Raw genomic sequence first — 13,087 nt, 5'->3', positions numbered from 1 at the left:
AAGGTGTCATGCATGAGTGCGATGCATGTAAGGGGGGTGCTGTATAAACCTTTTTGCTTGAAATTACTTTTAGTGACTGGGTTTGTGTTGGTTCTTTGTTTAGGATTGACTGGGATTTTCTTTGTTTAGGATTGAATGGAATTTGATGATACTGTTGTGTTTACTGTTTGATCATTAAACTGACAATGCTTTGAGCTGTTAAATCGTAACCAATCCTGATTTTCTTTTTCATAGAATGTAATAAAAATCAAAAGGTTTATAAGAAATTACTAAGGAGTTCAGCGGAAGGAGCAAGATGTTGTATTTAAGTAGTGCTAAGCCTCAATCTCTATACTTATTGTGAGATGTGAATTTCTGAAGGTTATTGATGGTGATGCAAGTGATGCAAACTTGCCAGTAGCTGTGACTGCACACCTTTTTTGATCCACAAGTTTTCCAGAGAGAGCAGGATGCCTTGCCCCCTCTCTGATTTGGCTTCCTGACAACACAAAGTGATGACATGGCTTTGGCATGAAGCCAAGGCCAAGTGACCATAATGCTTCCTGCTCTCACTCTGGAAACTTGTGGATTTAAAACATCAGCCAGGGAGCATGGAGTGCAGTTATTACAGCTCAGACCACAAAACAAGTGGCATTGGTTGAAAAAGTTGAGGAAGCAGTTTTGAGAAACTTTCCCACCCTGCAATCTCTCCTTTTCCTGCTCTAAAATGTTATGTGATGAACTTCTGTCTCATTATAAGAATTATAAGTGGCTTTTAATTAGCCCTAAACATGCTATTTTAATTTTTTTTACTTCATCAAATCTTCTCATTGTTTTGATTGTCCTAGGTAATGCCAGCCCTCGCTTCATTCGATGTACCACATACTGCTTTCCTTCATCTTCAGATCTGGCGAAACAGGCTCAAATTCCGTTAGCTGCTATCATCAAACCGTTTGCCAATGTTCCATCAAATGAGGTAAAAGAATAAAACTGAAGCTCTGAGAGGAAATGTTTTTGTTCACAAGTTAAGGTTTTCAATGGCTTTGAATTCAGCTGGGATTGACCCTTGGTCTGGGAGAATGATCATCCTTTGACAGGAAAGAACAATCTGTGTGGAGAAAGTATCTATGAAACTGGGCCTCTTGTTTTACAAATTTTAAGTTCATGGTATCATCAAGGGGGATCTGTTGAATTCTCGTAACCTATTATCACAATAAATGTCTTGAGATGCAATTGTCAAGGAGAGCCATCTTTGAACTTTAGCAGGATCTTATTTATTTATACTTATTCAAAGATATAAGAAAATGCATACCCATTACAATGTGTCTTTCTATAATATACTAAGATGAAACAACTACTTAGTCTATGAGAGAACAAAGTCAGAAGGAAGAAAAGATGAGGAAAATAGAAAACTTGAAAAAAGATTCTATGGCCTTAATGTTTAGATATAATAGGGAGAATACTTTCAAACTGCATGAACGAAGCTACATGGACAGTTTTATCCTGACTTGTTCTTGCTAAACCATAGTGTAATGGGAATTGGGGCTGCTCGTGCGTAAAGTTCGATGCTGAAGTTCTAGGCAACATTGCCTGGCTAAACCTTTCCCTGGCTGGACAGCCCTTCCTCCATGGCTGTGTCAGTCGCTGGCAGAATCCGTCAGTGGGCGTTTCCTGAATTTCTTCCAACATAAAAATTCCTTGACGCCCAGTCTCCGCCTAGCCTCCCTGCGCGGAAGCTTTCTGCGCAGAGTAGGCGTAGCCAACGGAGGTCCTGGACTCTCCCCGCTGGTCTCTGTGGAAGAGTCTTGGAGCCCTCTCTCCGAAGTCCTTCCCTGGTCCCCTTCCTCCCCGGTGTCACGCTGATAACCTTCCCCAAAGGGAGTGTGTCTCTCTCCCTCTGCTGGTCCCTTCTCCTGCATGGTTGGGGAGCCTTACCTCTACTCTTGGCTCCGATGGCAGTTCCCTGACACATAGTTTTTATCTCTAACCACTGGTCATGTTGACTGTAGCTTATGATGGTTGTAGTCCAACAACATCTGGAGGGCACCATATTGGGGAAACCTGATTTAAATAAACCTCAGTTTCCTAAGTTTAGTCTTCTTGATGAAATTATGGTTTCCTGCTACGTGAATGAGCCTGCATGAGCCTTGGGTTCCCTCCTCTTCTCATTTACAAACCACAAGAGAAGATTAAAAGCATCTACTTCTGATCTTTAACCTGAGGGGTTTGGCAAGTGTGAAGAGCTGTTTCAGATGCTATCAGTTTTCTCTATAGTCCATGTACATGAATTTTCCACATGTGAACCATTAAGAGACTTTGATCTGTAATTCCTTGACTCTTCACATACAAATTCTAAAAGTTGTTTTTTTTTTTTAAATTGAATGATGTATTGATGAATATTTAGATAAAGGCGACCACACAGAACACTTGTGGATCCAGGCTGTTCTGTTCATTTCAAATAAAGCGATTTGGGTTTCAACTGAAATAAACATTACAGCTCTCCATGTTTATCAGAACTCCATACAAAAAACAACAGCATTGGATTGTGGCAACCATCTTATGGATCCAATTTTGGGTGTACAAGGATGTGTTGGGTGTGAAGAATTCTTTGAAGAATATAACTATATTGCTGTCTGTAGTTCTGTATTTCAGAACCTTGTCTATACAGATTACTTCTATATTCATCAACAGAATTTCTTTTCGTTTTCCTCGCTCCAATAGGGATGACCTATCAGGGGTATTTATAGGGTATTTCTTTGAGAATACGATATCATTGTTTGACAGAATATATTTTTAGCTGACCACTGCTTTAGCAACAGACTATAAAAATAAAAGACAGCAGCTATCATGCTAGGCCAGGCGTTCTGCAAGTTTGTTTTGCAGATGTATGACTATTTGCCAAGCCTGGATAAACCAGATGATCTTTGTTTAACATTTTATGTTACTTGCCACTAAAATTATCTTGGCTAGAGGTAACATTCTACAAATTCAAAAATCTTATTCCAATTCCAGATAATATATGTATGTTTGTTTAAAATGTCTAAAAAGGATTGCTAGCAAATGATTCCCCCCCCCCCCCATGATCTTATTACAATTGGTAAAATGTACTTTGGCAGGAGACACTGGTAAGCTGAAAGTTAAGTGGGTATTGTTATTGGTTTTCATGTTTATTATGTGTACCACCTGGGACATTTAGGGTGTGGATTACATATAAGTAACATAAATATATTCCTATAGATTAGATTTCATTATTTGTGTAAGATTTCTCTAATAGAGGATGAAATTTCAAAAATGGGAAGTAAATAGAATAAGAGAAGGTCTTGGAACTTAAGTGGTTCATAGTGTAAATTGTCATAAGCCCCAGTACCTGTTACATACTGCACGTTTCACTAGCATAATACCAGAGTTTGAAGAGACATAGCATTCTGTAGCTGAGGCTGGTCTGAACAGTGCAGTGATCTTTGAAAGCACCCCATTTCATAGGATTTTCCACTCCTATTCTGACCTTTACTCCCATACCTATTAGCATTTAGTAGTCCAGACCTTTCAGATTACTGATGGCAGAGAATCAAGACTCTTGGCTGTAGTTTGTCTGTTTTTCAGACACTGTATTTTCATAGGTTTCTTTGAAAACATGGGGGATTGCCTATCTGGGTTTTCTCAAAGCTGACCCCCTTTTTTTATCTTGATGATGGAGAAATCATTTTGTGTGATTGCAGAATCAGAACTAAAAAGAAAGCTGCTGCCATCTTTTATTTTTTTAATTTCCAAATTCATCTAGAAATTGCTTGATAGAGGCAGAATGTGAGTGGCATGGAATTGCACCAAACATGGTTTTCTTTTGCAATGGGTCACAGAAATATGTCTATGCTTTGGATGTACTTTGAGAGGTAAGAATCTAGACTCGACCTGCACATGTTTAACTCCTAGATGTAGACTCCAGTTAAAAGTTTCATCCAGTATGTGGACCAGGATGAGTCAGGATGTGGTGCAGGAAGCAGTTGCTGCTATTATTATTATTATTATTATTATTACTATGACGCAGGTGGCGCTGTGGTCTAAACCACAGAGCCTAGGGCTTGCCGATCGGAAGGTCGGCAGTTCGAATCCCCGTGATGGGGTGAGCTCCCGTTGCTCGGTCCCAGCTCCTGCCAACCTAGCAGTTCGGAAGCACGTCAAAGTGCAAGTAGATAAATAGATACCTCTCTGTTGGGAAGGTAAATGGCATTTCCATGCGCTGCTCTGGTTCGCCAGAAGCAGCTTAGTCATGCTGGCCACATGACCCGGAAAAACTGTGGACAAACATCGTCTCCCTCGTTGTGTGTACAGACCTTCACTCGATGGTCTTTGCTTATATACAGAGCTGCTAAACTTGCAACAGGAAGGAAATTTTGTGGTGGAAAGTTGATCATATTAGCGACAAACCTCAGTATTTATTTTGTGGTTGTTGTTCTTTTTCATTTTTGTGTGCCAGGACTTTCTACAGTGCACATGCTCTCTGTTTCTAGTGCACTGTGGCTCATCTGAATTGCCTAGGTCGATTGATGGTTGGTAGGCCTTGCATCTGAGTGCTGAACTAAATAGCACTTTGGAAATCCTGGTTCTGATATCTTTGAGCTGGTCAAGATCTTGTTTCATGTCTGAATCTAAAGAAAGTAAATGCATGCAGGCCAGGTTTTAGCCCTCTTTGGGGTAAAATGAGTAGGTAAGGGCTGTGGCCTTAGTCACAAGGACAGGCTTTACCATTGGGCAGAATGAGCTAGTCGTATTAGGCAGTGGATGCTGGGGGCACAGAGTGGCAGTGTGGTGTTGGACAACAGAACTGTCCGCTGTGCAACCTGCTCTACATTCCCTAACCTAATCGCTAAAGTGGGGGGGGGAGCACCTCACTGCTGCTCCACCCTATCCTGGTAAGTTGCAGACACCTCCAGTGACAGGAAGACAGCTCTGCCCCACCACTGGCTGCATCAAATGTGTACAGTATTCAGTATTTCAATTCAGCTGTACAGTTCTATTTAAGGACTCATTGAATGGCCAAGTGTCAATGTGTCACCCTTCAAAACTAACCTAAAGGTAGCAATTGCAATTCTGTGCCAGGGGAAAGCTAGTTGACAAAAGGTCTTGCTTCCCACTCAGCAAATACAGAACAGGCCCTGTGCTTTTCATTTGTTTGTTTTTTTGCTCTGGCAATTATATGACAATGTGTTTTTTTTTTTTGGGGGGGGGTTGTCCTTTATTTTAGTGGGCTCATCTGCACCTCCATTTGCCCGACCTCTTTAGCCCCAAGAAAACCCACAGTTTGCATCTGGATTGGAACATACGGCAGTCAGGTTTTCTGAGGACTGCTGTTTGCTCCAGTTCAGTGGTAAACAGCATATTTTCCAGGGGAAATCTGTGTGGCTAACACAAAACCTCTTGGACCTGTGCCTAGGAAGCAAGAGACAAGCAGAAAACCACTTGGATCCCTTCTTTATAGGCACAGGACAAGGAGAAGTATGGACGAGTCCATATTCTGAAATGGAAACTGTGTTCCGCTCTTTTGCTGCCAAAATGGATCATAAGAGCAGTCATAAATTAAAGAGTGTAAACCCTGCTCCAAGCCTTAAGGGACCTTGCACATTTTACAAAGCTGAATCAGAGGAAGATTTAAGGCACTGGTTTTCAAGGAAATCATACAAAGTTTTATGGAGTTTACATGTGCAAAGGAAATATCTCCTTAACTGACTTTACATAAGCACATTTCTATTTCAAACGCCCTACTTCTCAGCATTTGGAGGGTGATGTTTCATTTAAAGATTAATTTCCATGGAACTGAAGGAGCCTTCCTGGGAAATAACTAGATAGTTGTCTGGCTTGCTGTTGTTGTTTTTATTCAGGCCCAAATGATTCTCTCCTTCTCACTGGTTAATGTTGAACATAATTCACCAGTCCTGCTCTGCATAGGCTTCTGCTTCTTAATTTTGATTTATTTATGATAAAATATGAAGTTGACACTTTAGATCTGCAAAGTGGTCAACACTTCCTGTTGCGTGTTGAGGTTCCCATGCCACCCCCCAAAATAATTCACACATCACACATAAATTTTTGTTTAAGGTTTTTTGGCATAATTTTGGCCACAACTTTATTCAAAATACAAAAATGTGAGTGGTTGCTTAGGCATTGGTTATGACTATCTGTCCTTGCCCTCAAGGACAGAGCTGGCCCTTCCGGACACCAACGGAAGCCAGCGTGGGAAACAAGTATTGGGTGAGAAAATGAAGCTGGGTAACAGTTCCTCACTTCTCACCCGCATGTTCCTGTGGGGCTTGCACAGCCCAAGTCCGATGCCAGGGACAAGGACGAAAAGAATGGCAAGCCCCTGGATTCCTTTAACGGAATTCCCTTTCCGCAACACCATTGGAGGGGTAGGCACTTACCCCTCCACCAACCAATTTTAACCAATGCCTAACCGCCAACCTTACAAGTTGTGACGATTTGCTACGCAGTAGGCAAAAAGCAAATGGCACCAGCCAATCAGCCAGATGGCAAAATTCCTACCAGGCCCCTGCACCAAGGCAGATGACCCCATGACAGGCATAGCAAGGTCAAGTGTTATGTACTGAGTTGAATAGGATCCAAACTGCATCAGTCTGATTGGTCCTAGAACAATAGGATTCAGAATGCAGCAGTTTGATTGGTCCAAGAACAATGCAGCAGTATGATTGGTTGGCAGGAACCACCCAATCATGCTCCAGATATAAGTGAATCCACAACCTGATTGGCTTACAGTAGAATTCCAGAATTAACCAATCATGTGCAGCCCATTGTGTAAATAATGTATATAAAGCAGATACTTTGAGGGGACTTTCATTCATTCCTCCTCACCACTATGAGCTGAATAAAGAGCATGAAATCACTTTGCGACTCTGAGTATATTTCATCAAGCAAACGAACACCCCCCCCCCAATTACAGGGAGGGTGGGCGGGTGATCCGGTGCAAACAGCCAAGAGGACGCCCAAAGTTGGGCATCCAGCATTTAAAACCTCTGACCCCACCTCCAAATTTGGCAACATTCAGTTCTCACCAGCGACCCAATTAACCATTTCGCTGCCTGGGTTCTTCGCCAAAATCCTCCCAGCAACAATGGGGTGGCTTGTATCCCCAACCGCAACACGTGCTCTCTCCTATGGAGAACATGCTTTCTCAGACACTTTCCTGTATATCTAGTCACTAATCCTGTTTTCCTAATGGGAGAAGAGAGAATGAGTTTGTTATATGATAGAACAGAATTTTGAAACTATGAACCCCACTTTCAGTATGAAAATACTATTTTGGGGACCATATATGCAGGGCTGGTGCTATCATTAGGCCAACTAGGCAGCTGCCTATGGCCCAGACCTCAGAGGGAGCTCTACTGACCTTTGAGAGGCACAGATTTATTACAGATAAGTTTTGTTATATCTTATAAATTTCTGATAATATTTTACTTATATTTTTTCTACAAGACATCTGTTTTTGAAAACTGAAGTTAGCAATTTGGGGTGTGTGTAATTAGTTAGCCTTACTGCATGTATGTCCCATTATAGGCATAGGAATTATTTCCTGAATGTGTTTAAAGCATCAAGAAAACCAAATTAATTTTGGGCTCTTTTGCTGGGCAGCCTTGAAGGATGCAAAGAATGAAGGGTACAGAATAAACTTTTAGTTAACAGAAAATATCCTTTATTTTATGCCAGTGGGAAACAAACAGTGATGGTGCTTGGAGCAGAAATTAGAAACTTGCAGATTTTCTCAGAACCCTTGTGTAATGGTTTGTACAAAATCACAGATACATGGTATTCTGTTAGTTCTATATGGACGGCTGCAAATATCAGTAATCCAACCACATCAGTTCAGCCCTGAGTGAAAGCCATGGAAGGCAAAGGCTTGGTATGGAAGCAGAGGCCTTGTTGTAAATTGTTGTCATGACCTTCTGATAACAAAGTTAAAACTATAACTCTCTTATTAAAGTAGCAATTACCCATCAGTTATGCATACAAGCTTTGTTCAATTTCTTTCCTTTCAGTTCCTGCATTCTGATTGCTTCTGTTCACTGACATTTTGGAGACATGTTGTCTAAGTACAGTTTCTTGATTATCATCACGCATTCCATTTCATGTTTCTGCTTCCATCATTGGTTAATCCTGACTACTGACCTTCCCTTGATAAACAGTGTGGCCTATCATCCAAATAACAGTTCAGCACTTCAAAGCTGAGAAGTAGTTGCATGTACTTTGTCTTGTTAATTCAGGCACTCGCCCCTTGGACTCCACAATCACTAGAATTTGTGGTATTCTACTCTGCTGTCAATACCAAGCACATCATACATTTGTAAGAATGTGTGTGTGTGTGTGTGTGTGTGTGTGTGTGTGTGTGAGAGAGAGAGAGAGAGAGAGAGAGAGAGAGAGAGAACTACACAGAATTACAAAAATAAAAACGTCGCCTTGTGAAGATGTACACATATAAGATATTGTGGAAAGCAGAGGACATGGCCTGTTTTAATTCTTTTTTGAAAATGGACTTTGTATTTGTTAATCATGCATTGTACAATGCATTTGCAATATCTACTTAAAGAAAAGTTGTAATACTAGAATATTGCTTATGACTTTATTACATGTATTCCCTGCTGTGTCATAGTACAACCAATTGTTGGTTCAATGCATTGTCTCATCCCATTAGCTAAAAATAGCCAGATCCAGATGATTTTGAAGGTTTTAGTTGAATGGATCTTAAAAAATGTCAAATTTTGCATAATTACATAGCCGTGCAACTTCTAAAAAATAATACTGAAGGTCACTCACATCTGGCTTATGGTGCCAATTCTATAGATGCCACAATCCCAATTAAAATGGTGTCTTTGACAATGGAATGTGGTAATAAACCTTCAGTTTCATGCATTGGCCAATGTTGTCTTGGTTCCCTTGGCTTTGTTCGGCGGATTTAACGTAAAAGGGTTTTATTTGCCTTTTTGATTTCATGCTATGCCGGTGACATAGAAAGTGACATTATCACTTGACATCTGTGAACATGTTGACCGCCCAGGCATGCCTCTGTTACTTCTTACCTCAAATGGTGGATGTGAGGAAAATTTATGTTGGCTGTTCTTCGGATGGGGTCATCTTTGTCTTAACAGCATTCACACATTATTAAGTTGCAACATACAATAAGAAAATCTTTGAACACTAAGGCAGTTTTCACCAGAATCACTTCATCTAATTTATAAATGTCACATGTATGATGATGTCACTCTGACCAATGCTACCATATTCTAAGAACATAAGAGCCTGCTGGATCAGTCCAATGGCCTATCTAGTTCAGGGTCCTCTTCTCCCAGTGGCCACACACATGCCCATGGGAAGCCCGTAAGCAGAAGTCAAACGCAAAAGTACTATCCTCTCCTGCAGTTTCTAGCAGCTGTTATTCAAAACCACACAGTCTCCAATGAGAAGCCAGAGCAATAGCCATCATGGCTAGTAGCCATTGATAGCCTTTATCTCTATGAATATATATAAACTTCTTCTAGTCATCCAAGTTGTTGGCTTCAGTTCCTTTTCTTAATGGAATTTGCCTTTCTCACAGCTGCTGAGCACTGGGTTGACATCTTCATCAAGCTAGCTACTTTGATCCCAATGTTTTGTTCCTCGTCAGCCACTGCCAGTTCAGACACCACTGTGTGTATATGTGAAATTAAGGGGAGTTTTCCAGAATATGCTACTGCTGCTACTACTGTTTTAATAGCCCTGAACAATTTAGAAACACCAGCAAGCCTCCACACCTTACTGCTTACTCCTAACCCTAGATCATTTATGAATACGTTAAAAAACATGAGCCTCAATATCAACCCTTGGGGACTCCGCTTTCTATATTCCTTCATTGAGAGAACTAGCCATTTATTCCTTTGTTTTGCATCCTGTTAAGTAACCAGTTTCTGATCCATGAAAGGACCTTTCCCTTTATCCTATGACTGCTAAGCTTACTCAAGAGTCTTTGGTGAGGTACTTTTTTCAAAGCTCCAAGTACACTGTGCCAACAAGTTCACCTCTATCTATATGGTTGTTAACACTTTCAAATAACTAAAATAGCTTAGTCAGACTGGAATTACTCTTGAGGAAGCTATGCTGGTTCTGCTTCAGCCAGGCTTGTTCTTCTATGCTTCATTATTTTATCTTTAACAACACTTTCCACCAGTTTTCCTGGAACTGACATTAAACTAACTAGACTGTAATTTCTATAATCCCTCCTGGATTTCTTTTTTAAAATTGGTGTTACTTTGGCCACTTTATAGTCTTCATATAAGAAGGCTGCTCTGAGGGACAAGTTACATACTTTAGTTAGAGAGCCTCAATTTCACATTTGAATTTGTTGAGAAATTTCAGGTGAATATAATCCAGACCTGGCGATTTGCCGGTTTTTATTTTGCCTATTAGGCCTAGAATTTCCCCTCATCACCACCATTTGCCTCAGATTTCCAAGGCAGAAGAGGCTGCGAATCCAAGTTTGATGGCCTTCATCTTATATAATACATGTAGGAACATTGCCACACAAATTGTTAACAAGAGCCATATATGCCTCATTCCTCCAGAGAATCCTGGAAACTGTAATTTGTGAAGGGTTCTTCAAATTGTAGCATTGCAAGGGATTATATGGTGGAAGCAATGTACCGTATTTTTTGCACCATAACACTCACTTTTTTCCTCCTAGAAAGTAAGGGGAAATGTCTGTGCGTGTAATGGAGGGAATGCCTACGGGTGGCATGCCTACGGATTTTCCTCCTCTAAAAACTATGCGCGTGTTATGGTTGGGTGCGTGTTATAGAGCGAAAAATACGGTACTTTAAATGTATGGTGTGTCTGGAACCATAATTTGTTTTTAATGTTAATTAGATACAAAATTGTGTAAATAGCATCAGTTGTAAATGCACTTTAACTGTTCTAGGATAAGCATTTGTATACAATATAAATATGAGAAAAATTAGCAATACATGTCTAGCATTTACCAATCTGATTAGGAAAAAAGTATCCTACTTTACTCTGGGGGCACTACGAATTTTACTGGTTGCTTAAGATTTAACAATAAGCACAAGCCCTCAATATCTCCTAGTACACAGTGCCACCTACAGAGAGTATGGTAGATTAAAAAGTGTGTGTTCCAAAATCTACACATCACTTTTATTCTCATAGGAGAATGAAATTATCTCCTCACCCCACCCCACCCCACCCCAGTATGAGTACAATGTGTGTACCGCATTTTAGTCAATTCAATAAGATATGTGTGCATTGTTATCAATTTACTAGGATGAGTGAAATGATAAACTTGCATACAAAATTGTTGCCTTGTTACTATAGTCTTAAAATTAATTTTAAATCTCATATGTAATCATCAAAAAAGAAGCTGCTGGCCATAGATCTGAATTCGTAGAAAACATTTTTTACAGGTTGTTGATTTTGTATTACTTGTGTTATCATTGGAAATATTGAAGCAAAAAGCCTTAGTTTAAAATTCAGAAGGGGATGACTTCAAGGAACCATAAAACTCAACCAAAAAAATTGCTTCTAACAACCATGATGGCAATCTCACGTTGAGGAGTGTAGATTTAAAATGAATAGGACATTACTAGAGTAAGTGGTTTCCTAAAAACATGAAAGTTGAATGGTACTATTTTGGGGGCAACTAGATAAATCCTGCAATGAGTGGCATTTTAATCTTATTGCAGAGCAGCTTGCATGTATTTACACATTTAACCTAGTTTAAATGGGTGGTGCTGTGGCAGCTCTGATTATATGATAGCACTCCCACTCACAAAAAAAACCCCTATTGCTTCTAGTTGTACTCTGGTTGCACTATAGAAAGACAGTGTGGGTGTTTCCTTTGAATGCCTGTATTCTAATTTAGTACTGCCGACATCTAAAAAAGGAAGAAACTGAATACAAAACTATTTAAAAACACACAGTGCTAATTTTGCCTCCTTAGGGACACAGCAAGAAAGGAAAGTGGGGCAACCCACTCCAAATATGATGATAAAAAACCAAGCTGATTTGTTTTCTTTTTACTAAACCTGTCTGTAGTAATAAATTGGATACAGGCAAGGGGAAAAAAAATATGTCTGCAAGTTCCTAACCTTAACCAACGACTTTTATGAGCATTCTTATTTGTATGTTGAGCCTTCTGGTTTCTGGAGACACTTTTAAGATGATGTGTTTATTACAGTTTCCCTTTTCACCTTTACAAGTTCACTGAGGTTCATTGTCCATTGCAAAGCAGTGTCCCAACAATAAATTATGTATGGAAAAATACATATTTGCATGTATACGGAAATTAATGAAACAACCCTCATCACCTCTAACCAAACTATTTGCATGTTGGACACAATCCAGCACAAAATAAATACTTAACCCTGTCCAATACTGTCATACCAATGAGAAGTAAGGCTTGCTGAGTTTAGCGGAGCTTGTTCATAAGTAATTGTATGTAGGATTATAGACATAGTGTGAAATCTGTGTTCATATGCCAGTGGAACAGACATAGTTGGTGGATTGGATGCCCCTCCCCTGCTTGCAGTCCCCTGTGCTCCCATAAAATCTTCTCTGGAAAATTGGGGGTGGGGGCTACTAAATATTGCTGTTGCAAACCTCTGCTCCATTCATTTCAAATTATTTATATCCTTATTAACTTCTGTTTCCATTCTGCCACTGAAATATATGAAGGCTATCCATCACGAATGATTAATTCCTTGTGCAATGGTTCAGAGACATAATATGTGTGACTCCCAATGCTGAAAAGACAAACTTTCGTCAGTTTAAAAGAGGCTTGTTTTTTCAGCTTCAAAGAGAGATCCATATATACTATCTAATCTGGATTGTAGCATTGGTCTGGAAAAATTGCTCTTTGACATTTTATATCAAAGCCCAGAAATTCGTCTTTCGCCGACAGAAGTTTTACTGCTAAATTCCCATTACATGATCAAAACATTTCAATAGCCATTCTTCTTCTCCCACCCCAGAATGTATCTTTTACATAACAAAGTGTTAAGCATACTTTTTGTTGGAGTGTTCAATTTGGTTTACTGGTAACAGGTTTTGTTTTCAAAAA

The 13,087-nt window shown here is 39.9% G+C and overlaps 1 protein-coding gene across 1 annotated transcript in view; it reads left to right on the top strand.

Moving 5' to 3' along the window:
* Window positions 1-13,087, top strand: part of SEC24D (SEC24 homolog D, COPII coat complex component) — a 61,434-nt gene that overhangs the window by 17,092 nt on the left and 31,255 nt on the right. Inside the window, exon 8 of the mRNA XM_082236908.1 lies at window positions 828-955. Coding sequence (XP_082093034.1) covers window positions 828-955 — 128 coding nt within the window. The remainder of the gene's footprint in view (window positions 1-827; window positions 956-13,087) is intronic.

Source organism: Podarcis vaucheri, assembly GCF_965113315.1.
Source record: "Podarcis vaucheri genome assembly, chromosome: 9".
Classification (NCBI taxonomy): Eukaryota; Metazoa; Chordata; class Lepidosauria; order Squamata; family Lacertidae; genus Podarcis; species Podarcis vaucheri.
The sequence above is the reverse complement of the archived record's forward strand: the minus strand, read 5'-3'. Positions and strand labels throughout refer to the sequence as shown.